Here is a 27,785-nt window from a genome sequence, read left to right on the forward strand (position 1 = left end):
TAGGCTGTCTCGAAGTTTCCCATAAGTGTAATAAATTAGTCCTGTATGAGAGTCAACAGGTTTTTTAATACTGGACTCCAGACCTAGAAATCCAGACATATTCTTTTATTTTTTTAATTTATTTTTACTTATTTGTCAGAGAGAGAGAGAGAGAGAACACAGGCAGACAGAGTGGCAGGCAGAGGCAGAGGCAGAAGCAGGCTCCCTGATGAGCAAGGAGCCCAATGTGGGACTCGATCCCGAAACACCGGGATCACGACCTGAGCCGAAGGCAGCTGCTTAACCAACTGAGCCACCCAGGCATCCCCAGACATATTCTATCTTATTCCTACTGTGACCAAATGAAGAAAAGAGATAATCCAATGGCACAACAGGTTTATTGGTTATTGTACACAAAAAAATGTGAGCAACTTGCAAGTACTCAATATAAAAATGTTTCAGTACAAGCCACCTTCCTTTCACCCAAAGAAAGAATACCAAACTGGGGCACCTGGCTGGCTCAGTCAGTAGAGAAGGCAACTCAACCTCAGGGTTGTAAGTTCAACCCCCACACTGGGTGTGGAGCCTACAAAAAATTTTTTAAAAATTTTTTTAAACAAAATAACAAAAAGCATACAAACTCCAGGAAAATAGAGGGACTCAAACTTCAAGTTTACATAAAAGATGTACTCAGAAGAAGTCCCTGCTTTGTTACGAAAATAGACAAAACTTTCTAAAAGTAAAGGAATCAAAAGAAATTAAAACTGGGATATTGATTCCTTAGTAACATTAATTTGTGTTTATCTATGATATAAGACAGAAAAAACATTAAAAATTCAAAACTAAAGTCAGTATTTTTTTTTTAGCTTTTTTGAGGTATAATTGACAAGTTAGAGTTAGTATTTTAAAAAAGAAAAATGTACTGGTAAAGTTATCAGGTACCAATTTTTTTAAACTTATTGATACAACTTTTACCAACCCCCTTCAAACCAAAAAATACAACAGAAGTTTAAAAGTAGGGGCGTCTGGCTGGCTCAGTTGGTAGAGCATACAACTCTTAAACATGGGATTGTGAGTTCAAGCCGCACTTTGGGCATAGGGCTTGCATTAAAAAAAAAAAAAAAAAAAAGTTTAAGAGTAAAGATTCTTCCAGGTACTAAGCCTAAGATTTTTCCCCTCTTCAAATTATGAGAAATCATTCACTCTGGAACCCTGGGAACATTTCTGCACAGTGACATAATCAAAACATTTACTTCGTCCATTATTTAACTTATTCATTGCCTCCTAACCAAATTCTGGGCATGCAGGAGTAAGCAAGAGGATATAATTTTCGCTGAAGTCTTACTTCCTCTGTGACTGAGGCAATTCTAAATTTACAACACGACCAACTTAAGCACTGAGGAAAGTCCTTCTGGCACAGGAAATGAGCCACCTTCATGGTCTCAAGAATAAACTGTACATCTCTAAGATAAATTTGGAGAGAGATTTATCCAAGAATCGGTTTTCTCCAAGGCTGGACAGGGAGGGAGTGTGGGAAGCACAGCTTTTCTAAAAGGATGAAAGGTGTCACTTGGAGACACTCTGGTTTCCTGAGGAAGGGAAGGAGACATTGAAACATCTTGTTTTGTGCATTTTAGGTCTTCCTTGTTTTCCAGCATCAGTAACTGTTCTATCTCTTCTTTCAAAGATAAACTTGTCTGAAATTCCTGTTTGGGTATCTTACCATGTTCTTTTTGAATTATTCTCCCCTGGTCCTTTAGCCCCTCTGGCTCAGGGCAAATGAGTTTGTTGACACCATACTCACTGGTTTCTTCCTTCATGGGAGGTTGATGTTGAGCTTCTGTCAGAGTTTGTTTATTTTTAGATTTTTCTTTCAGCAAATTTCCATCTTGATGAGATGTAAAACCTGGAGATTCATCTGGCGTAGAGTTCTTACAAAGCAACGAAACCTCCCCTTTCCCCTCTTTCCCCACTGTCTCTGTCACTGATTTCTTTGGACATAGCCCTGTCCTTATTAGGAGTCCCTGTGAATTCACCCTATATTCTCTTGCAGCTCTCTCTCTGCGCTGCTTCTGGAAGTCCTTGAGTTGAAGCAGTTCTTCTGGAAGCTCCATACATGTAGGCTAAGAAAAGAACAGGAAAATAAGTCCATTCTAACTAAACTACTGAATATGGTCCTTAAAATCACTTCAGCTATACTTAACAGTATTTGGCAAATGAGGATCAATTCAAATGTGTTCTTACAGCTCCCTCTAGCGTATTCAACTATGGTAGTACTATTTCTGATTAAGTTAAATATTTTGAATCCATTTCGTGTGTATGTGTTGTGCATGTGTGTGTGCATGTGTAAAGATTAATGATGAAAAATAAGTGTCCTTCCCAAACTGTTCCCAGTCCCCTTAGCAAGTGCATCTTCTAGAAAGCAGTTTCTCACGTAGCCTCCCAAAGATATAGTCTATGCATCTGTGATTATGTTTGTGTATATATATCTGTTACTAAATGCATTCATTTTCATTTTTTTCACTTCATTTTCATTTATTCATTGCACCACGTTTTTCAATTTTAGCTTCCCCTCAACCTTTTATTTTGATAACTCTTCCTAAAAATCATTTTACACAAATGGTATCATAGTATTATATATATTCTTCTGCATCTTGATTTTTTTTTAAGAGAATTTTTTAAAGGTTTTATTTATTTATTTATTTAGTCAGAGAGGGGTGCCTGGGTGCCTCAGTGGGTTAAAGCCTCTGCCTTCAGCTCGGGTCATGATCCCAGGGTCCTGGGATGAGTCCTGCATCAGACTCCTCACCCAGCAGGGAGCCTGCTTCTCCCCTGCTTGCAGATTGCCCTGCTTCCCTCTGACAAATAATTAAAATCTTTAAAAAAAATTTTTTTTCATTGGCTAATAGCTTCAAAAAAATGTTAAGGTGGTGGCGGTAGTCACAATTTTTGTATTTTTTTAAAAATTTTATTTATTTATTTGACGGACAGAGATCACAAGTAGGCAGAGAGGCAGGCAGAGAGAGAGGGGGAAGTAGGCTCCCCAGAGCAGAGAGCCCGATGCGGGGCTCGATCCCAAGACCCTGAAATCATGACCTGAGCTGAAGGCAGAGGCTTTAACCCACTGAGCCACCCAGGTGCCCCAATTTCTGTATTTTCATGATACTAATGGGAATGCTTTCAGTGTTCTGAATCAAACATTATGTAGACTTCTTGCTTAAGATATGTTTTATCCTGTATTCCAACTTTAATCAGTAATATATACAGAATATTATCACATTTTTTTCAGCCTTAAAAAATGAAAACAAATTACAAAAAGTTATAAAACCCCTTGGTTTTACAATGATAAATGAAAGACATTTAAATTCTCCAACTGAACAGGGTATACAAGGATTTTTATGTTGCTCTTTTTTTGCTAAACAGTGAGAGCAAAATACAGAAAGGTTACATTCTTCTCAGCGTATATGAGATAATCATAAGACTTTCTTTGTTCTAGGAAAATGGAGAATTTCCTAACACCGTATGATGCTTGCAAGCAGAAACCGGCAACACATTAAAAGAGAAGTATAATACATCAAAACAGGGATCATATTAAAAATGTTATTTTTTTATTTAGGATTTTGCTTCAGTATTCCTAAGAAAGAATGGCTAATAGCAGCAATAGCAGCAGATGCAACTTTTTGTTTTGTTTTGTTTTGTTTTTTTAATTTATTTGACAGACAGAGATCACAGGTAGGCAGAGAGGCAGGCAGAGAGAGAGGAATGGAAGCAGGCTCCCCACTGAGCAGAGAGCCCAATGCGGGGCTCGATCCTAGGACCCTGGGATCATGACCCGAGCCAAAGGCAGAGGCTTTAATCCACTGAGCCACCCAGGCGCCCCCTTTTTTTTGTTGTTGTTTTTTTAAACGACTTTACCTTTAAGCAATCTCTACACCCAACACGGGGCTCAAACTCATGACCCTAAGACCAAGAGTCACATGCTCCACTGACTGAGTCAGCCAGGTGCCCCCAGATGGCAACCTTTTTATGTAAGGGGCCAAATGGTAACTATTTTAGCCACAAATTATCTCTGTTGCCTACCATTAAAACCATTAAAGCCTTCTTTCTGACCTTGTAAGAGGCACAAAAGCAGGCTGTGGGCCAGATGTGGCCTTAGGGCAATAGTTTGCCAACTCCAAGTCTATAGTTCTGTTACATTGTGCTGGCTTCTTACAAATTGGTAATGAAATCTTAAATTTGTCCATTTTTTGACAGAGTATAACTTAATACTGCGAAGATGTACTCAAGGAGATGAACGAAGCCCAAGCTATAGCTCCTTCAAAGGTTTATAACGGGGGCGCCTGGGTGGCTCAGTGGGTTAAGCCTCTGCCTTCAGCTCAGGTCATGGTCTCAGGGTCCTGGGATCAAGCCCCGTATCGGGATCTCTGCTCAGCAGGGAAACTGCTTCCCCCTCTCTCTCTGTCTGCCTCTCTGCCTACTTGTGATCTCTGTCAAATAAATAAGTAAATAAATCTTTAAAAAAAAATGTTTATGACCAAGTCAGCCTTGTGGTTTCCCAAAACTGTGAAGAGGGGGTATCATTGTGCCCTCCATGAGCAATGGGGCAGGAAGGGAAGTGCTAAAAACACAGTCTCGGATTGCCACACCTACCTCTGTGCCTCCCAGGCGGTCTGCAGACCCTTCTCGGTAAGTGTTCAGGTACCCATCCACAAGGGTGGTTAGGTCAGACATCATCTCATCCAGGAGTACCAGACGAAGGGGTAGTAGGTACGTAGCTTCCAGGGCCAAAATTTTCAGTAAGGAGGGTGAAAGAGGTCGTGTGAACCACACTTCTGGATTTTCCTAGAGATACCCAGACAATTTTCTCTGAATAATAAGCAAAACTTTAAAGATAACTGTTTATCTAAGGGTCGCTTAACTTAAAACACTATTACCGTTATTTTCTTCAATGACAGTGTATTTCTGAAAATACAGACAAACACACCCCCTTATGTATGTATATTTTAAGTGTGTCTATGTAGAGGGAAAAGATGGGGTGACAGGGAGGGAGTGTGGTAGAGAAAGAGAAAGATCGATCCATCAATCAATCAATCAGAGCTTCTCATTCAAAACTGAAGAGAGTAGACTTAATTATAGGACCAAAACTACAAACAATATGGTCATGATCTAAGTGTGCAGGTGAGGCTAGTAGGAGCTAAGGAAAATTTATCCTACTTTGAAAGAAATAATTGGGATGGTTTTGGTTCCATCACACCGTAAACAACATTCCCAACAAAAACCTTCCCTGGAGGACTGTATATTTATTTCAGAGTACTTTCTGATAACCAACAAATCTGAATCCTGGCTTTTATCAACTTGAAATCACAAAATTCCCATTTGAAACAGCTAAAATTTTGGCAATGCTCATGTGCTTACACAGCTGCCGCCAACTGTCTATGTAATATGCTGATGATCCCACTCACAAAACCCTTGGAAAAATTAATGTCATATGGGACATGCTTCAATACTCACCTGAATCAATTTCTGTCTTTCTTCCAGAAAGGAGAGATATTTAGGGGCTACCTTAAGGTGCCTGATTAAACTCTCCTGTAAAGAACTGATGCAGTTTGGAAGAAAGCCACCTGTTTCCATGGAAAATTGAAGGACATCTGCTACCTGTGGCATAAAAATACAAAACAAAACAAAAACCTGTCTGTAGATTACGTAGACAGCTATCTCATGGCAGAAATATATTTAGAAAAATGTCTTTAAATACCAATCTCCCTAAGGACCCACATGACAGAAAATGCCATCAGAAAAATTGTTCAGTCAACTAATTCTGAAAAATTAGGAAAGAAAAAAAAATGATCACCCAACTTTAAAGTATCCTCATCCACCTTTTCCACTCCTTTTGTTTGCCTGCCTTATGATTATCTATTACTCCTTAGTACCTTTAGGCAATGGGGAAAGTAAGATAAATTTGAGAATTGTTTGTATTACTTATCAGCAACTCTGGCAAAATTTTGGCAAGGAAAACTAATACAATTAAGAATTGGGAGGGAAAAAAAAAAGAATTGGAGAGGCACCAGGCTGGCTGAGTTGGTAGAGCATGCAACTCTTAATCTCAGGGTTGTGAATCTGAGCCCCACGTTGGGTGAAGAGATGACTCAAAAATAATAAGATCTCAGTGCGCCCGGGTGGCTCAGTTGGTTAAGCATCTGCCTTCAGCTCAGGTCATGATCTCAACATCCTGGGATCAGCCCCACATACAGCTCTCTGCTCTATGGGGAGTCTGCTTCTCTTTCTCCCTCTGCCCCTCTCCAATGCTTGCATATGTGCTCGCTCTCTCTCTCTCTAATACATAAATCTTTTAAAAATTGTTTGGTACATCACTTGGCGTCAGGGAAATACAAATCAAAACCACAATGAGATACCATCTCACACCAGTCAGAAGGGCTAAAATTAACAAGTCAGGAAATGACATGCTGGTGAGGATGCGGAGAAAGGGGAACCCTCCTACACTGTTGGTGGGAATGCAAGCTGGTGTAACCACTCTGGAAAACAGCATGGAGGTTCCTCAAAAAGTTGAAAATAGAGCTACCCTACGACCCAGCAATTGCACTACTGGGTATTTACCCTAAAGATACAAATGTAGTGATCCGAAGGGGCACGTGTACCCAAATGTTTATAGCAGCAATGTCCACAATAGCCAAACTATGGAAAGAACCTAGATGTCCATCAACAGATGAATGGATAAAGAAGATATGGTATATATATATACAATGGAATACTATGCAGCCATCAAAAGAAATGAAATCTTGCCATTTGTGACAACGTGGATGGAACTAGAGGGTATTATGCTTAGTGAAATAAATCAATCAGAGAAAGACAATTATCATATGATCTCCCTGATATGAGGAAGTTGAGAGGCAATGTGGGGGGTTTGGGGTGTAGGAAAAGAATAAATGAAACAAGATGGGATCGGGAGGGAGACAAACCATAAGAGACTCTTAATCTGACAAAACAAACTGAGGGTTGTAGGGAGAGGGTGGTGGGGTTATGGACATTGGGGAAGGTATGTGCTGTGAAGTGTGTAAACCTGGCAATTCACAGACCTGTACCCTGGAGCTAATAATACATTATATGTTAATAAAAAAAAATTTAAAAAAAATTTTTTTTAATTGTGTGGTAGGCTAAATAGTGGTCCACAGAGATATCCACATCCTAACCCCTGGAACCTGTCAAAGTTATTTTATATGGCAAACAGACTTTGCAGGAGTGATTAAGACTCTTGAGATAGAAAGATTATCTTGAATTATCTGGGTGGATCCTAAATGTCCCTAAACAAGAGGGAGGCACAGGAAGATTTGGCTACAAGTCACTGGAGGTGATGGGGCATTGGAAGCAGAGACTGTAGTGGTGCATTTTTGTTTTTTTTCTAACAAACAGAAGAACAAATTCTTTATTTGAAAACAAACAATTCAGAATCAACTGAATATCTTTTCTAAAACTTAGAGAGGTTTTTTATTTTTTATTTTTTAAAGATTTTATTTATTTATTTGACAGACAGAAATCACAAGTAGGCAGAGAGGCAGGCAGAGAGAGAGAGGAGGAAGCAGGCTCCCCACTGAGCAGAGAGCCTGATGCGGGGCCCGATCCCAGGACCCTGGGATCATGAACTGAACCGAAGGCAGAGGCTTTAACACACTGAGCCATCCAGGCGCCCCATAAAACTTAGAGAGGTTTTTTAAAGGGGATTCTCTCCCAGAAAAAAAAAATTATGTCATTCTCTAAATATGAATATAATTTTTCTCTTACTTCCTTTCTTGCATATCTATTCACACTTCTCTATGCTAATATCATAGTATTATTAAAAAACAAATGTGCTGTCACAACACTTAGGCTTCAGGGCAATCAGTGGGCAATCCTCTCTTACTGGGATCAATTAAAAAGTTTCAGTAAAAAAGTCGGTACTCTAGAAAACATTTGTGCTAGCTTTCTTCACTTCCATGCAAAGCTCGAAGTTCTCCCAAATTCTTGCTTCCTTTAGCCATCAATAACAGCTCCTTCTTAACCTGCCACCCCCACTCCACTGCCACTGAGCAAAGACCAACAGGCTTGTAAGCACTCAGCATAAATTTAAAATGCTTTTCTCATTTCTGTTTTGCCAAAACTCAACTAAAATACAATAGAATTCTATATACTTATACAGCTATGTATCTCCCTCTAGTTGCTGGCCAGAGCCAAATGTCACTGGGTTTATGTGTGCTTTCTTGGCCCAGCCCACCAAGTGACTACCAGTTTGTGACACAAGCAGTGGCTCATTTTGAAGATGGCAGGAGCCACAAGCCAAAGAATACAGTGACAGCTGAAAAGGCAGAGAAACAGACTTCCCTGAGGGCCTCCACAAGAAAGGAGCCCTGCTGATACCTTCGTGTTAGTGCAGGGAGAATGATTGCAGAGTGCTGACCTCCAGAACTGTAAGAGAGTAAACTTATGTTGTCTTAAGCTACTAAATTTGTGGTGATTTGTTACAACAGCAATAGGAAGCGAATACACTGTGTTAAAGGGAAAAAACTGGAAAAATTCTCAATTCCTGCTTCTTGTACTATGGAAGTCTGAAAAGTAAATACAGAAAGGTGCTAACGTGTTCATATGGGGTCTAATCAAGAAGCCCAATGGTCTCGGGAACAATAAGCAATTCTCTGACATTTTGGAGTAAGCTAGAAATAATCTCTATATAGAGAAAGATCCTGAAAGAAGGTCCAAGGAACATGTCAAAAGAGAAGTGGCATAAAGTTCATTATGGGAAGGTATATAAGAGCAAATTTGAACCATATTTAATAACAAAGTTAAGCTTTTCAGAATTTTTGCTCAAAAATAATTGGCTAAGGGTATAGAGATTACTTAAAAATAATAAAAAATAATTAGCTAATTAATTATTTTAACCCCTCTCCAAAGTCTATCTATAGACTTACGTATTCAACTTGTCCCCTTTGACTGGCATAAACCTAGAAGACTAGAAGAACATAAAGGAGACATAATGAAAGCTAGTGGTTTTACTATTCTCACAGCCATACCAGAAACTCAGATCAGCTCTAAGAGCAAGTTAGTATATACTCTAAGTACTTCTCATTTCTCAAGGATTCTATAGGGCAGAGAAGAACCATATATAATCAGACTATTTTGGCCCAGAATAGGCTTTTGGGGCATATCTAAGACAACCTGCATCTCTGAGCTAGATGCTAACTAGCTATTAGTCTTAACTGGTACATATGAGCTAATGGCACAGATGTGACTGTTACCTCACACTAAGTGTCTCATGTCAGACTTCTGAATGACCTGCCAAATTGTTCAAGTTTCTGAATGCTATACAGTATGGAGCTTGCTCCTCCTCCTCCTTCTCCTCCTCCTTCTTCTTTTTTAAGACCTTATTTATTTATTTTTTAAGTAATCTTTACACCCAATATGGGGCTTGAACTCACGACCCCAAGATCTGTTTAAGCCAGTCAGGTACCCCGGAGCTTTCTGCATTTTTTTTTTTTTTTTAAGATTTTACTTGACAGAGAGAGAGACAGTGAGAGAGGGAACACAAGCAGGGGGAACAGGAGAGGGAGAAGCAGGCTCCCCACTGAGCAGAGAGCCCAATGTGGGGCTTGATCTTAGGACCCTGGGATCACGACCCAGGCCAAAGGCAGACTTTTAAAGACTGAGCCACCCAGGCACCACCCAGAGCTTGCTTCTTATTTGACAAATTCTGGAGCAAAATGAGAGAAAAATTCTTCAATACTTGTTTTATTTATTTGAGAGAGAGACAGCATGTAAGCAGGAGGAGGGGCAGAGGGAGAGAGATAAGCAGACTCCCCAGTGACACAGGCCTCTATCCCAGGACCCCAAGATCATGATTGGAGCTGACATCAAGAGCCACATGCTCAACCAGCTGAGCCAACCAGCCACACCCAAAATACTTTTAAGTAACTTCTTTTTTTTTTTTTTAAGATTTTATTTATCTGACACAGAGAGAGATATATATATAGAGAGAGATCACAAGTAGGCAGAGAGGCAGGCAGAGAAAGAAGGGGAAGCAGGCTCCCCACTGAGCAGAGAGCCCAAGTGAGGGTTGATCCCAGGACCCTGAGATCATGACCTGAGCCACCCAGGCGCCCCTTAAGTAACTATTCTGTAGTGCTTTTATAGTTCACCAAATATTGTCACCTATTGCATTGCATAGACATCTTACATGGAGAAGAATACAGGAATAAGGTGCGCGCACACACACAAAAAGGCTTAATCACTCACCAAAGGGGGCCTTTTTTCTATAAGAGCTATATACCCTGGACTGAATCATGGTTTCCCTGCTTGTACCTGTGTGTCAAAGACATTATTCAGCAAAATTCCATACTGATGAGAGAGGCAATCAGAAAGCCAACGACAATCGTGGATAACCTAAAGAATCAGAAGACAGAGTAATTAGAACCTGGTTGCTAATCTTACTGTCGGGGAAATCAGCTTACACACTCACCTTCAGAATTCTCTTGTCTTCTAATACCATCTGAAGTCCATTGTTGAAAGCACGACTTCCCAGAAGGAAAATGTCAAATAAGTAAACTCGGCTATTTGTGGCCACCTGCAATAGACCATCCAGACACACGTATTATAGGGTAAAAAGGAACTAAAGAAGGGGATCTGCAGTCAAGAAAGATATGTGATAAAATATTTCACATCCTCACTTTTAAAGAAACAACAGGCATTCAGTGATTCTCAGGGAAAACAAGTTCAAATTGATCTTAAGTAAAGCAAAGAAACTACCATTTGTGATCTTGAGAGAGAGAGAAAGAACATGAGCAGGAGGAGGGGAGGGGGAGGGGGAAAGAGAGAATCTCAAGCAGACTCCATGCCAAGTACAGAGCCTGACACAGGGCTCAGTCCCACGACCCCAAGATCATGACCTGAGCTGAAATCAAGAGTCAAACGTTTAATCAATTGAGCCACCCATGTGCCCCTCGCTGTGATTTTTCAAAAGGGCAGAAAGAGACAAGCTGGTGGATTTAGTCTTGTGCTTTTTATACTCCCCAATTTAATGTTTTACAGCTTACCCATGGCATCTTAATACTCCAAGGACTATAGGTTTAAGAGGAATGAAGAGCATTTTGTTGTTAGCAATACAACATGCTATTTCTCTGAGTCTCATGATATACATGGTTGCTTTAGGTGTTGCATAAAATTACTCATAAGAGAAGATCCTTGTTCTCTGGCAGTTTTTTGGTTTTTTTGTTTGTTTGTTTGTTTTTGTTGTTGTTGTTTTGTTTTGTTTTTTTAATCCAAAAGAGAAAAAGAGAGCATGAACACAGGGAGAGGGAGAAGCAGACTCCCCTGTGGAGCAGGGAGCCCGACTCGAGGCTCAATCCCAGGAATTTGGGATCATGACATGAGCTGAAGGCAGTCGCTGACCAACTGAGCCACCCAGGAGCCTCTCTCTAGCAGTTTTATATAGGCAACAAATAAACTGGCACAAATGGTAGGATGTGAGACACCATTTTTTAGCTCAATTTTATACAAACATAAGGATTTTAGACTGTTTCTGGTCATAAAATACACCAAGGTAGTATTATAGCTGGATCATCTACTGAGTCAGGGAATGAAGGCAAAGGGAGATCCTAACAGGTCTAGAGAGCCAGTGACAGAGCAACGTGATGTCATCTTTGTCATTTCAGGAGCAAGTGTTGATATAGCTGCAATTGCCAGACCTGACACCCGTTCTCAGAACTTTCGTGTTGTTTACGAGAACAGGACACCTAAAACAGTCACTCCTTGTTCTTTTTAATAGACACATTAGAAAATTTTGAAAAATAATTCTCTACTAGACTGCAAACTCTGTGAGAGGAGAGATTATGCCAGATTCACCACTGTACATGCATCACCTAGAACAGAACCAAGCCCATGGATAGCTCAGACATTTCTTCAGTGAGCCAATGCATGCCATACAATGTTCCCTTCCATTTTTTATATGCGAACAATGTATATGGCTCTGATAGTATGCATTCCAATCTATATCCTGCTTTCTTCCACTCATAACTTTGCAAAAAAACCTTTTTCTACGTTGCACTAGTCATCAATTTTTGACAGCTGCATAAGATCTACCAAATCTACAGTAATGTCTTCTACTGTTACCTACTTAAATTGTTTCTGATTTTTCACCAGAAAATGATCCTAAGATCACTAGGTTCTCACATATTTTTTTCATATTTTGAATTATTTAGGGTAGACTCCTTGATGTACCCCTGAGAAGTGGGCAGATTGCCAATCCTAACAAAATACATTCTCTCAATAGGTGGAGGTAGGTCCTGACTCAAAGAATAGAAGACATTGGTTGGGGATTCAGCCTGCCTTCTTTGGCCTTCTTTAAAAACTGATGCTGCTGTTGGGTGCCTGGGTGCCTTCGGCTCAGGTCATGATCCTGGAGTCCCGGAATCAAGTTCTGCATCAGGCTCCCAGCTCCACAGGGAGTCTGCTTCTCCCTCTGACCTTCTCCCCTCTCATGCTCTCTCTTTCTCTCTCTCTCAAATAAATAAATAAAATCTTTTTTAAAAATTCTTTTAAAAACGAATGCTGCTGAGTTTGATCCGAAGGTGGCTGTCCAACCTACAGCTATTCGAGGCTCACTACAAACTTTTGACACAATGGGGACCTTCATGTGACATCTCCCAGGCCTAAGAAAATGAAAATGATGTGGAAGAATCCTGTTGTGGAAGGCTACAAACCAGAAGGAAAGATAAATATTCTGCACATAGCGGGGCATGGGTGGCTCAGTGGATTAAGCCTCTACCTTCAGCTCAGGTCATGATCCCAGATCTTGGGATCGAGCCCTGCATCAGGCTCTCTGCTCAGCAGGGAGCCTGCTTCCCCCTCTCACCTCTCTGCCTACTTGTGATCTCTCTCTCTCTCTCTGTCAAGTAAATAAATAAAATCTTCTAAAAAAAAAAAAAAGTCTGCACATAAAAAAAAAAAAATCGGGACGCCTGGGTGGCTCAGTTGGTTAAGCGGCTGCCTTCGGCTCAGGTCATGATCCCAGCGTCCTGGGATCGAGTCCCGCATCGGGCTCCTTGCTCTGCAGGGAGCCTGCTTCTCCCTCTGCCACTGTGTCTGCCTGTGCTCGCTCGCTCTCTCTCTCTCTCTGACAAATAAATAAATAAAATCTTAAAAAAAAAAAAAATCTTCAGTGTGCCTGGGAGGCTCAGTTGGTTAAGCATCTGCCTTAGGCTCAGGTCATGATCCCAGGGTCCTGGTATTCAGCTGCACATCGGGTTCTCTGCTCAGCAGGGAGGCTGTTTCTCCCTCTGCTTCTGCCTACTGCTCCCCCTTCTTGTGCTTACTCTCTCTCTCTCTCTCTCACTCGCTTGCTCTGTCAAATGAATAACTAAAATCTTTTTTTAAAAAAACTTCATATATTAAGATTTTAATTTGGGGGTGCCGGGCAGTCAGTAGAGAGTGCAACTCTTGATCTCGGGGTTGTGAGTTCAAGCCCCACACTGGGTATAGAGTTTACTTAGACAAATTAAATTAAAGATTTTATTTTTAAGTAAACTCTATATCCAACATGGGATTTGAACCACAACCCCGAGATCAAGAATGGCACACTCCATTGACTGAGTTAGATGGCTGCCCCTGAAATTCTTCATATTTCTAAGGTGGGAGAAAAGAGCTGGGAAAGAAGACCTCAAGCAGAGCCTGTGACATAGCAGTGATAATTATAAAAGTGAACCCATGAAGAGGCAAAAGCTCTTTCCTTTTGAAAGGAATAAACTCCATACTAGAAAAGTGAAAAAAAATCCAAACAGGTTATAGGGTAGTGACATTGAGGTGACATAAAGAAGACAATTAAAATCAATTTGCCAGTGAATCTACAATTATTTCAAAATAAAAAGTTGAAAATATCTTTGACCTGAAGCCAACATAGTTTCCCATGACGACACACATTAGCACCTTCTGCTGCCACACTCAGGACACTCTGCTTCTTGATGTGGAGCATCTGGTGAGAAAAAGGAAGAAGATCTCCAGAGAATAAATGTTGCGATTATGACATCATGGATGGCACAAGTAAAAGGCTAGCAATTAACAAAGTGGATAGTATGCTTTAAACTTGGGACGCCTGGGTGGCTCAGTTGGTTGGGCAGCTGCCTTCGGCTCGGGTCATGATCCCGGCGTCCTGGGATCGAGTCCCGCGTCGGGCTCCTTGCTTGGCGGGGAGCCTGCTTCTCCCTCTGCCTCTGCCTGTGCTCGTGCTTTCTCTCTCTCCCTCTCTCTCTCTGACAAATAAATAAATAAAATCTTTAAACTTAAAAAACTTGACTAATCCAAAACACAAGTCAGCTTCTCTTTTTCACACACACACACACACACACACAGCACACCCAATATTTCTAATTTCTTTTTTTTGTTTGTTTGTTTTTTAAAGATTTCATTTATTTGACAGACAGAGATCACAAGTAGGCAGAGAGGCAGGCAGAGAGGGGGAAGCAGGCTCCCCGCTGAGCAGAGAGCCCATCGAGGGGCTCAATCCCAGGACCCTGAGATCATGACCTGAGCCGAAGGCAGAGGCTTAACCCACTGAGCCACCCAGGTGCCCTTGAATATTTCAAATTTCTTTTCAGTTTTTGTAAAGTTATAACACAACTAGAAAATAAATCATTCATATCCTAAATGCTGATAAGAGTTGAAAACTCAGATACCTTGTGTTACCACTAATGCTACAACAAAAGATTTCTATCTTTATGACCAGATTCCTCATGCAAGCAACAGTGCCCTAACACAGAGCAATTTACTGTTCCTGAAGCGAACTCATGTAGTGGCTGAGTCTCATAGTACATACTGTTTAGAATGAGAGAAACAAGAATTCAACAGGTCCCTTAAAGTCTTAGACTCATTAAGTTACTCAAAGCTGATACAGTGCTATTCCAGGAACACATGCTGACCCTTTGATTATCTGTAATCTTATCCTATTTCAAAACATTATACAATTCGAAAATCCTTAACCCATAATCTGTTAAAATATCTACACAATACAAGATTCTCTCCATTTTACAGGTAGATAAATAACTCAAGAAAGAAGGGCGTGATAACTTTCACTAGCATGATATCTTCCTTTAGTGAGCATAGAGGGTTTCTACACTGAGTATTTTCCATCAATGATGAAGAAAGGGGACTGAATTTCAGTTCCGCCCTCAACCAACAGCAAGAAGGCTGTGGAACTGGGAACAAAACCTGCATTTCTTTGTTGACAAGAATTTCCAACTACCTCTTCAAATTTCCAGTTTCTTATCTCATTTTTTGTTGTCATTGGACCCTTTCAAGAATCTGTTGATATATAAAGAATTCTTACAACACAATAAGAAAAATGGACAAAGGAAACACCTGGGTGGCTCACCTGATCAAGTGTTTGACTCTTGATCTCACCTCAGGTCTTGATCTCAGGATCATGAGTTCAAGCCTCATGTTGTGGAGCGGGGGGAGGCAAAGGAGGAGCATCTGCCTGGCTCAGTTGGTAAAGCATGTGACTCTTTATCTCAGGGTTGTGAGTTTAAGGCCCACACTGGGAGTAAAGCCTACTCAAAAATGGGGAAAGGAATAGATATTTCTCCAAAGAAGATATATAAACATCCAACAACACATGAAAAATGCTCAATATTATTAGCCACCAGGGAAATGTAAATCAAAACCACAGTGAGATACCACTTCACACCATGAAGATGGCTACAAATAAAATGACAGATGACAACAAGTGTTAGAATATGGAGAAATTGGAATCCTCATATCTTGCTGGTGGGGATGTAAAATGGTGTAGCAGCTTTGGAAAACAATGGCCAACCCTCAAAATGTGAAACATAGAGTTATTATATGACCCAGCAATTCCACTTCTAAGTATCTATCCCAGAGAAATGAAAACACATGTGCTAACAAAAACTTGTACATGAATGTTCATAGCAGCATTATTCATAAAAGCCAAAAAGTAGAAAGAACCCAAAAGGTGAAAGGATAAATGAAATATGGTATATCCAGGGGCACCTGGGTGGCTCAGTGGGTTAAGCCTCCGCCTTCGGCTCAGGTCATGATCCCAGGGTCCTGGGATCAAGCCCCACATCGGGCTCTCTGCTCTGCGGGGAGCCTGCTTCCCCCTCTTCCTTTGCCTGCCTCTCTGCCTACTTGAGATCTCTGCCTGTCAAATAAATTTTTTAAAAATCTTAAAAAAAAAAAAAAGAAAAGAAAAATTGTGATGGATGTATAGTTCTGTGAATATGTTAAAATCCAGTAAACCCTACATTTTAAATTGGTGAATTTAATATTATTTGGACTATATCTCACTTACGTGGTTAGAGAAAAAAGAATCTGTGGAAAGCTAACTCTCCCTTAAAGAAATGCACCTGTGCATACACAAGCATAAACTCGTATCTACAGGAAGCTTAATGACTCCCGTGAAGTCCATCTGTGAACTGTATGCTAGGCTGAAGAGTTACTGTCACGTCTGAAATTCATACATGACTATAGAGAAATTGCCTAAACAGAGCATGTAGAATGGACTTCTAAAAATAGAAGCAAAAAACTTCTGACTCTCCTCTAAAACTACCAATGGCTTTCCAACCTACTCAGGTCAAACCCAAACTCCTTATAATGTCCAAAAAACCCACCTGATCTGCCTCCTGACCACTTCCATTTCCTATCATTCTTCACTGTAGTCCTGCCTCCCTGCTATTCCTCCATACAAGTTAAGTGTGCTTCAGCCTCAGGGCCTTTGCACTTGCTACTCACGCTTTTCAAAATTTCTTTAGCTGAATATCTATATGGTTAGCTCTATTACTTCTTTCAGATGGCTATTCCAATATCACTTCTTCACAGAGGTTTTCTCTGTCCACCCTACATAAAATAGGAACTCCTTGTTACTCTACTTTTCAAACCACAATTTATTTGTCTTCATAGCACTTATCATCAGTTGATAGACAACTGTTTGTTTATTTTCTTGCAATAAAATGTAAACCCCTTCAGGTTTACATTTCTGACTGGCTGGCTCAGTCAGAAGAGCATGCAATTCTTGATCTTGGGGTTGTGAATTCATACCCCACACTGGGTGTAGTGATTACTTAAATCAATCAATCAATCAATCAATCAATCAATCAATCTTGGGGGGAAAAAAGTGTTTACATTGGTGGTTAGAACTTCCTGGGTGGCTCAGTGGGTTAAGCCTCTGTCTTTGGCTCAGGTCATGATCACAGGGTCCTGGGATTGAGCCCCACATTGGGCTCTCTGCTCCGCAGGGAGCCTGCTTCCCCTTCTCTCTGCCTGCCTCTCTGCCTACTTGTGATTTCTCTCTCTGTCAAATAAGTAAACAAAATCTTTTAAAAAAAGAACTTTGTCTTTACTATTATTTTATCCTAGACTTCAGAATAATACCTAACATTTATCAGGTCCTCAGATATTTTTTTTAAAAGATTTTATTTATTTATTTGACAGACAGAGATTGCAAGTAGGCAGAGGGGCAGGCAGAGAGAGAGAGAGGAGGAAGCAGGCTCCCTGCGGAGCAGAGAGCCCGATGCGGGACTCAATCCCAGGACCCTGGGATCATGACCTGAGCTGAAGGCAGAGGCTTTAACCCACTGAGCCACCCAGGCACCCAGGTCCTCAGATATTTTATTGGGAATTTGTTAGGGAAAGCATCAATGGTCTTATAATAAGAGAGAAATTTATGAGATATAAACATGATACCCATATGCAGACAATACTTGGAATGATCAAGGACAATACTTACTGCAGCACCAAACTTCTGCTGGAACTGATCAATGACTGTGTATGTTACCTCTTCTTCCTCTGCGGGAGAATGATGGTAATAGACATATTTGTCTTCTTTGGCAATAGAATAGCCCTCCCACTCATTTTAGCCATCCGCATAAATTTCTCCACTATTGCAACTCAAAGGTCTAATGTTATTTCACTATTAACCTGTGTCAGCCCAACACACAGTGAACACTCCAGCATCCTGTTTCTCAAATGAGAATGAATAAAAGCCCTACCAATGATAATCTTATGAATTAAACTATTTAATCATTTCCTGTGAACATCCAATAATGTTTCCCTCCTCATAGACTTACATCTTATATATTTTGAGACATTTACTTTTCAAAGGATGTTCATAATAAAAAAATAATAGTTTAAAATAAATCAGTCCAGGGTGCCTGGGTGGCTCACTTGGTTAAGCATCTGCCTTTGGCACAGGTCATGATCCTGGGGTGCTGGGATCGAGTCCCAAATCAACTCCTTCCTCAGCCAGGAGCCCTGCTTTTCCCTCTCCCCCTGCCTGATACTCCCCCTGCTTATGCACTCTCTCTCTCTCTCTGTCAAATAAATAAATAAAATCTTAAAATAAATAAGTAAATAAATCAGTCCTGGAGATGGGCCATAGTCCACATTTTTGGAATTCTCTGGGTCCTTAATTATGGTTTTAAATCATGTAATTTAAAAGATTAGAGGTACAGCATAACATATAGTTTCTCTTCATCTCCAACCTCTAAAACTTAGGCGTGGCAGAGGACACAGTCCGCATACCTCTTTTTCTCTACCTATACTTACTCTCCTGGTAATCTCATCTAGTCTCAAGGCTGTAAAACTCTATCAGCTAACTCTTACATTTGTATCTCCATCTCAGACCTTTCTCCTCCTCTTTAGGCTGACATTCAAACTTCGGAGGACCTAAAGTCTTAATCATCTTCCCAAAACGTGTTCCGCTCAGAACTGTTCCCATGCCAGCTGAATTGCACTCCATACTTCAGGCTACTCACACCCAAACGCCTGAAATCACCATGATTCTCCTCTTTCTTTATTTTTTTTATTTTTTTCTTTATTTTTTTTTATTTTTCACAAGTAGGCAGAGAGGCAGGCAGAGAGAGACAGGGAAGCAGGCTCCACACTGAGCAGAGAGCCTGATGCAGGTAATCGATCCCAAGACTCTGGGATCATGACCTAAGCCGAAGGCAGAGGCTTTAACCCACTGAGCCACCTAGGTGCCCCGATTCTCTTCTTTCACATGCACATCTAATACACCAGTAGACTGGGCTGGCTACACCCCAACATACGTTCAGAAGTCCACCACTTTTTACCAACTGTACTGTTACCACTATGGTCCAAGCCACCATATCAGCTCACCTTAAAATTATTCCAATAGCCTAATAGGTATTCATGCTTTTACCTTTCTCCTTCTCTCAGTATCCATACAGTATCTAGAGTAACTTTGTTAAAACAGAAGTCAGTTAATGTTACCCTTCTGCTCAAAACTATCCAATAGGAAGTAGAAGTATTTTTTAAAATACCATTGATAACAGTATAAAATATGAAATACTTAGGGATAAACACAGCAAAATATGTATAAGACTTATACACCAAGAACTGCAAAACACTGTTGAGAAATTAAAGATCTCGGGACGCCTGGGTGGCTCAGTTGGTTGGGTGGCTGCCTTCAGCTCGGGTCATGGTCCCGGCGTCCTGGGATCGAGTCCCACATTGGGCTCCTTGCTCGGCAGGGAGCCTGCTTCTCCCTCTGCCTCTGCCTGCCACTCTGTCTGCCTGTGCTCACTCTCTCTGACAAATAAATAAATAAAATCTTCAAAAAAAAAAAAAAGAAAAGAAATTAAAGATCTCATAGAGGGATATACTGCATTAACAGATTGGAATACTCAATATTGTTAAGATGCCAACGTTCCCCAAATCGATCTATCGATTCATTGCAATCCCAGTAAAAATACAAGTGGATTTTTTTTTTCAGAAATTGGCAACCTGATTCTAAAATTCATAGGGAAATGCAAAGAACAAAGAATAACCAAAACAACTCTGAAAAAGTACAAAGTTGGAGAACTAACACTACCAGATTTTAAAGTCTATCATAAATCAACAGTAAGCAAAAAGTCTAAAAAAACCCAAAAGAAACAGTAAACAAACAATCTAGTATTGAACATCTACAATGACCTCCATGATATGCCTATGTCATTTCATCTCCAACTACCTCTTCTCTTTGCTCCAACTACACTGATCACACTGATCTAGCTGTTCTTTCAAGATCCTGGCATGTTCCTATCTCAGGGCCTTTATATTAATTCTTTTATCTGCCTAAAGAACATTTCCCCCACATATGCACACAGCTCAAGCCCTCATCTCCTATAGGCTTTGGCTCAAATGTCACCATTTTTGTAAGGCCTGTCCTGAACACCCTAACATTGTAAAACCACCCTCTTCACACACTTCTCTTCCATTTTTTTCCCCTTAGCATTTGGTGCTAGCATGCTGTATGTGATACTCCTTTATCTTATTTAGTGTCTGTTTCTTGCACTGGAGCTCAGTGAGGGCAGAGACTGCACATATAGAACCTTAACTCAGAGTTATGCCAACTCCAAAGAGTTGTGGACCACAATAGAGACCCTAGACAAGTCAGAGCCCCAGTGCTCACCTGATGGGCTGAACTTGAGGTCACTCAGCAGAGAGGTGGTTGGCGGCTCAGAGGCAGGAGAAAGAGACTCACATATGTTCAGGTCTTCACCTTTATCCATCCTGGTTCTTTCTGTATTTAGACTATGCTTACAAAAAACAACACTCAGATGAAATTGTTCTTTGTTGCTGATGCTCACACAGATTTTGCCACAGATCAATGGTAAAGAAGCTAGACCTCCATTTCATAGAGGACCCACTCACCCACTGCTTTTACACTGATTTGAAGATATCATCTAAAGATGGAAGAAAATATCCATCTATTTCTTCTCCCTTCTATTACCTCAGACCATTTGAGAAATTGCATAGCTAATGAATTAGAGGTAAGCCTTTCTACCCTAATGTATGCATTTGAGTAAAATCATAATTAAGAAAATTACTCAAATTATTCCACCATACCTGACAGAAGATGCCTTTTCTCTCATTGCACCTTGTTCCACTTCATCCAGCAGTTCCACTGCAAAATAACCAAATGCCTTCCAACAAGAGTTTCCAATCTGAATGCAGTTAACCACTCCCCTCTCTCCCTCTACCACAGTCTGACTAGGTACTACACACACTAACTTGAAGTGAAATGTTAGTCCATAGAGGCCTTCACTGGCCAACAATAAATATAGCAGAAGAGCCTATCCAAAGTACTGAAGATGTCTAATACTATGTTCCTACACAGCTTCTCGGGTCTTTCGGCAGGATTAGAAAGATCTCTACATGTTCCAAAGCACCTTGCAGTCAAGCAGACACTCAACAACTGAGCCACCTAGGTGCTTAAAAATCTTAAAAAAAAAAAAAGTAGGAGTCCTACTACTACCACCACCCTCACAGCTATTATGAAAAGGTGTTCAAAGGGGTGCTTGGATAGCTCAGTTGGTTGAATGGCTGCCTTCAGCTCAGGTCATGATCCTGGAGTCCCACATCCGGCTCCAGCACCCCCCACCCCATGGGGCTCCCTGCTCAGCAGGGAGTCTGCACTTCTCCCTCTGACCTTCCCCCCTCATGGTTTCTCTCTCTCAAATAAATAAATAAAATCTTAAAAAAAAGAAAAAGAAAAAGTGTTCAAGGGACAGAGTGTTTACAGTAGCATACTCCATGAGAAAGGACCCTTAGATAGCTGTCTGGAACTGTCTGCCTTGAAATAAGTCTGGATTGGCAGTCATCAGTTTGGTGAGAGTTTCATCGCTCTGTTAATTTTACTTCTCTCACAAAATAATCTTTCAAGTAGCAGTGGGTTTTGGCCTACAAGGGTCCTTTCCTTTCCTCATATCTGCCCTATTGGTTAAGAAATGAACAGCTGAGTAAGGTCCCAGATTTCCCGCTCTCCCCACTTCTCCCCCCCAACACTGACCTTTACTCCTCCTTGGAGGGCTTTCTGCCTTTGAGTTCTTGAAAGTAAGAACAGTTCTTGCTGTCCTTTTCTTTTATCCTATTTGGCTTGTCTGAAGCACACTGACCAGAAGAGCTTCCCTATCTACTCTTTCTGGCAAACAGCTGGACCTACTTCTGCTAAGTGGCTTTTGCTGGCCAAAATGAAGACAGAGCTGCATCTTGCAATTCCAAAATCCAAAAATCTCTGAGAACTAAAAATTGTCTCGACCTCTTTTGGCAACAAAACCCAACTGACATCTATTTATAGTCCTATTTTATTTCATTTAGAGTGATTATCCTCACAGTTCCCTGTAGAAATGTGTTTTATTACAGTGTTTCCCAGACCTGTTTGAGATGTTCTATAATATAAAGAGTAGATACTGTGTTAGAGTTCCTAAAAATCTGGATTTCTGAATTCTGACATTTGGCCCCCAGGGTTCAGATAAGGGACTGCGAATGTACTGTGACTCCATAGTGTTAAAATCAATTGCTAAGCAAGACCACTCCTTACTGTTCACATTCCTAACTGCCCACTGGCTGACTCTTTAGTAATGAGCACCAGCAATCCTCACACAGTAAAACCAAGATGATTAAAATTCCCTACCACCATTCTGCTCATAGTACCCATCCAAAAAGTAAGATAAAGGTCAATTCTCAAATACTCAGTCTAAGAGTTCCTAAGAGCAATATTAAAGGCAATACAACATATTTTTGCAAATACTGGAATGAGGCAGAGCAATGAGTTTACTACTACTACAAATCCCAATACGCACAGTCAGGGAACATGCAGCTCTCACCGTTCAGAATCTCATGCCCAAAAAACATCTTCACTCCTGGAACACTTCGACCAGTCTCTACATTCTTCACTGTTACAGAAAATGATTCATTCAGTTAATAAAAAATAGTATTTCCCCAAAATTATAAGAAAATATGCATCTCTAGGGGTGTTGGGGTAGCTCAGTCAGTTAAGTGTCCGACTCTTGGTTTCGGCTCAGGTCATGCTCCTAGGGTCCTGGGATCAAGCCCTGGGTTGGGCTCTGCACTCAATACAGAGTCTGCTTGATGATTCTCTCTCTTTCTCTCTCCTCTGGCTCTTGCTCCACTCACTGACTCTCTCTCTCTAAAATAAAGAAATCTTTTTTTAAGAAGTGCCATATCTGAGTTTTATAAAAATTCCCAAATTATTTTCCCCAAGAAACGAAGAGTCAATAATAAATTACAAAGCTATAGCCTTGAAACAAGTGGGATAAAGAACAGAGGGAACCTGAGAATGGTCCAATGGGAATTTAAAGGGCAGGAATAATATGGTGAACTTAAACTTCTTCCAAGACTATTCTAAGGCCCTGAGGCTCAGGAGTGTTTATTTATTATATTTCTATTGATTTTTACCCCACCTAATTCCAGATAAAATTTTAAGGCTGCTGACTACTTCTAGAGTCCACACCCTGTTTTATGCCATGCTACATGCTCAAAAATACTGTCAAGGACAATAATCCAAATCCTGGCCCCAATATAGGGCTCTTCTGTGAGTAGGTAAGAGAGTTAGGAGAAGTTTAGATGTCGTATCTACAATATAATGTCATTGCTCTAGGTATAAGTGTTCCCAGCGGCTGCATATTTCCATATTGCTCAGCGATCCAAAATAATTTTCACCCTCACTGTTTCACTGAATATATTCCTACTAAGGTCAAAAATCAGGGATGCCTGGGTGGCTCAGTTGGTTAGGCAGCTGCCTTCGGCTCAGGTCGTGATCACAGCGTCCTGGGATCAAGTTCCACATCAGGCTCCTTGCTTGGCAGGGAGCCTGCTTCTCCCTCTGCCTCTGCCTGACATTCTGTCTGCCTGTGCTTGCGCTCTCTCTCTCTCTCTCTGACAAATAAATAAATAAAATCTTTAATAAAAAATCACAACTGCCTATTTTTCTTTCTTTTTTTCTTTTTAATGATTTTATTTATTTATTTGACAGAGAGAGAGAGAGAGATAGAGCATGTACAAGCAGGGGGAGCAGCAGGCAGAGGGAGAAATAGACTCCATACTGAGGAGGGAACCCAATGTGGGACTCGATCCCAGGACCCTGGGATCATGACCTGAGCTGAAGGTAGATGCTTAACCAACTAAGCCACCCAGCACCCCCCCCACCAAAACTGCCTATTATAAGTTATAGTCTTATCACCCTTGGCTCCCATGTATCCTTTGACAGTACTGTTCTTTCATTTCTTCTTTGGCTCATAGGATACTTCAAGTTTAGTTCTTTTCCTACTAATTTCCTAGAACTACCAAACTGAGCACCAACTCAGAGCTAGGCACCATGCTAATTATTTGCCCACATTTAATTCTCCAGTAACATAATGAGAGAGGCATTTCATTATCTCTGTTATGGAGTAATCTGAGACTCAGAAAGGTTGAATAACTTGGTCAAGGTCACACTGCTAATTAAAGACAGAGTCAAGATTCAAACCCAGGTCTTGGGTATTTAATAGGCAACTCTGAACAATGTTATACTGTCTCCCTCATTTGCTCCTTCCCATCTCTTCAACTGTCTCCACCACCTCTGACATCCTGACCTCCCCTATTTCTTTTCTTTCTTTTTTAATATAAGTAATCTCTACACCCAATATAATATAAGTATAATATATATGATTTATATATAATTATATATAATTTAATTATTAAATTATATATAATTTAATAATTTATATATAATTAATAATCTCTATTATATTGGGTGTAATCTCTACATAATCTCTATATAAGTATAATATATATTCTATTTTATATATAATTAATATATTATATATTATTTATATACAATTACATATAACTTAATAATTAATTAAATATTAAATTATATATAGTTTATGTATATATAATTTAATAATTTATATATAATTATATATATAAATTTAATATAAGTAATCTCTACACCCAATATGGGGCTCAAACTCATGACCCTGAGATCAAGAGTCACATGTTCTTTGGACCTGAGCCAATCAGGACCCCCAACATCCAGATTATTTCTCTTAGCTCCACCCATATTTCCAACTGACTAATACCAGACTTACTGTAAGATCCTCAAACTGAAATCATTATCTTCTCCCAGTAACCAACAAACTTCCTCTTCCCATTTCTATCAGTTAATAACAGTACTATATACCTATCTTCTTCTGAGTCATAATCTTCTGAGTCATAAATGTAGTAATGATTTTTCATTGCTATGTATTTATTTAAGAGCATGTGTGTGGGGCTGGGGAGAGGCAGAGGGGAAGAGAAAGAATATTAAGCAGGCTCCATGCTCAGTGTAGAACCCAATTCGGGGCTCAATCTTATAACCCTAAGATCATGACTGGAGCCAAAATTAAAAGTTGGATGCTTAACTGACTGAGCCACCCAGGCACACTTCCGTTGCTCTTTAATTATCTAATTGATTACTAGGTTACTTATCTTACCTCTTATGTATTTCTAAAGTCTGTCTTCTCTTTTTCTACTCCTTGCTGAGCCTTAGTTCTGACCTTAGTTTCCTTGATTGTCAAAATAGTTCTATCTATGCTCTTTGCCTCTAGTTTCTCCCTATTTCAGTCCTTCCTTCACATTGCTGTCATAGTCAAAATACTCCCTGCTTTGTCCAAATAGTACATAAAATTAGTAAACAAGTGTAAAGAAATATGTTCAACTTCTTTAGGAATATTTTTTAAGCACACCAAGATGAAATATCACTTTTTATCTATAAAACTAGCAAAAATTTAGGAAAGATACACATCAGCATTAACAACAACAACAACAATGTTAGGGGCATCTGGATGGCTCAATTGGTTAAATGTCTGCCCTCAGCTCAGGTCATGATCTCAGGGCCCTGGGATAGAGCTCCACCTCAGCTCTGCATTGAGCATGGAGCCTGCTTAAGATTCTCTTTCCCTCTGCCCCTCCCCCACCCTCTCACCCCACTCACATGCACTTTCTCTCCCTAAAAAAACAAAAAAAAATTAAAAACATAAAAAGTTTAGACATTAAATTGACATTTCAAGTAACATGAGAAAATGCTTTTTATCATGTTAAGCAAAAAAAAAAAAAAGATATACCTAACTTATTATGTCAACTATATAAAATCTATGTAATTAAAGATCAGAGAGAAATATACCAAAATATTGCATTTAGACTGAATGCCTTGTTGAACAAGCATGTGGCATATCTTGATTGTTCTCAACTCAATGCCATTTATTCAGGCTAGCAACGTGGTGGTTCCTTGGACCGCCACGGCATCTCTTTAAGGGGATTGACTCAGCTGGGGGGAGTACCCTCCTACCCCTCTTTCCACTTCCTCCTATCTGTAATTTCTACCAGCAGTCACATGATCTTGAAGTTTGAAGCCATGAAGATGGTAGAGCAGAAAGATGGATAATCCTGGATCTCTGCCAGCTCTGGGGCGATTCACAGCAGCCCTGGGAGGCCTTCCTTCTTTTATATAAGAGAATAAACTCCTACTTTGTTTAAGCCATTGGCCATGAATCTGTTTCCAGCAGCTAACTGTTCCTAACTAACACAGCATTAAAAATTTCAGGCAATGAGTCTGAAAATTTAGATGCCTCCCATTTAAAAATCTTTCAAATTGTGGGGTGTCTTGGTGGCTCAGTCAGTAGACCAAGCAACTCTTGATCTCATGGTCAAGGTCTCAACTAGGCCTAGAGCCTACTTAAAAAAAAATATTTCAAATTCCTCTTCATTGTTCTCAGAAGTGTCCAAATGCTACAACATATTAAGGCCTTCTGATCAGTTCCATACCTACTTCTCCAGTCTTAAGTCTCACCACATCTCCATAAGGAAATTTACTTAGGTTTTCTGAATGAACCAAGTTTTCATGTCTCTACATTTTTTGTATATGGTGCTACTTCTATGTAAAACTACGGTTCTCTCGAAGTGTCTTGGGGTGCCTGGGTGGCCTAGTCATTAAGCATCTGTCTGCCTTCTGCTTGGGTCATGATCCCAGGGTCCTGGGATTGAGCCCCACCTCAGGCTCCTTGCTCAGCTGGAAGCCTGCTTCTCTCTCTCCCTCTGCTGCTCCCCTGCTTGTGTTCCCTCTGTCACTGTGTCCCTCTCTGTCAAATAAAGAAATAAAATCTTTAAATTAAAAAAAAAAAAGAAAAGAAGAAGAAATGTAAATTCTTAGGCCCCACCCCAGACTTTTAGAATCAGAAACTCTTGGAAGGTGGCCCAGCAATCTGTGTTTTAATAAGTGCCCAGGTAATTCTGATACACAGATAAAGTTTGAGAACCACTGGCTTAAAACACTTTCCACTCTTTTCCCATCCAGTTAAATCTTACCTTTGGGATGCCATTCCCACTATCCTAACCCTACCACTCCCAGATCTAAATTAACTGAAACTTTGTATTTTCATAGCATCTCATGCATCTCTCTATCAGAGAGGATATCACACTGCATTATACCTTTCTACTTGTTTATCTGTCTCTTTACCAGACTAAGTTTTTTTTTAAGGACAGGGACCATGTTATTCTTATCTATATCCCTGGTACCTATCACAGCGCCTGTGATACAAAACTACCAATAAATGATTACTGAATGAATTACTATTTCAAAAGTCTGATATAGTCCCACCCTGGTCCACAAAGGTCTATTTTAACTTATAACATGGCTTAACAATAACACTAATCTCTTAAATGCCATTTATACATTTCAATTATGAACCTGAAATTTATGCCAGGTAAACAACTACCCTAGCAAGTCAATATTCTAGCTGAATAAAAACTATATATTGGATCTCAAAGGTGAACACACGTAGGAACTAGGAAAGTGGTACACCCAAGGAAGCATGGAAATTCTGAGCTCCTTCCCACAGACCTTGACTTATGCATCTCTTCCACCTGGCTGTTCCTAAGTTGTGGCCCTTATAATGAACAGAACTGAAGCTGGGAGGTATAGAGGCTACCTTGAG

At 40.2% G+C, this 27,785-nt stretch overlaps 1 protein-coding gene across 2 annotated transcripts in view; it reads right to left on the minus strand.

Annotated features, from left to right (window-relative positions):
• Positions 1-365: 365 nt before the first annotated feature.
• The window catches only part of EXD1 (exonuclease 3'-5' domain containing 1), a gene marked incomplete at its 5' end in the record, with an annotated part of 28,212 nt that continues 792 nt past the window's right edge, over positions 366-27,785 (minus strand). Inside the window, 10 exons of one of the 2 annotated variants that reach the window (XM_080807449.1) lie at positions 366-2,102; positions 4,630-4,821; positions 5,491-5,634; positions 10,324-10,404; positions 10,481-10,585; positions 13,901-13,987; positions 17,756-17,814; positions 20,441-20,562; positions 20,878-20,935; positions 22,638-22,706. In XM_080807449.1, the coding sequence (XP_080663575.1) occupies positions 1,443-2,102; positions 4,630-4,821; positions 5,491-5,634; positions 10,324-10,404; positions 10,481-10,585; positions 13,901-13,987; positions 17,756-17,814; positions 20,441-20,562; positions 20,878-20,935; positions 22,638-22,706 (1,577 nt within the window). In that variant the 3' untranslated portion in view covers positions 366-1,442. The remainder of the gene's footprint in view (positions 2,103-4,629; positions 4,822-5,490; positions 5,635-10,323; positions 10,405-10,480; positions 10,586-13,900; positions 13,988-17,755; positions 17,815-20,440; positions 20,563-20,877; positions 20,936-22,637; positions 22,707-27,785) is intronic. The other variant, XM_080807450.1, reaches the window with a different exon arrangement.

The sequence above is a fragment of the Martes martes genome (genome assembly GCF_963455335.1).
Source record: "Martes martes genome assembly, chromosome: 7".
Lineage (NCBI taxonomy): Eukaryota > Metazoa > Chordata > Mammalia > Carnivora > Mustelidae > Martes > Martes martes.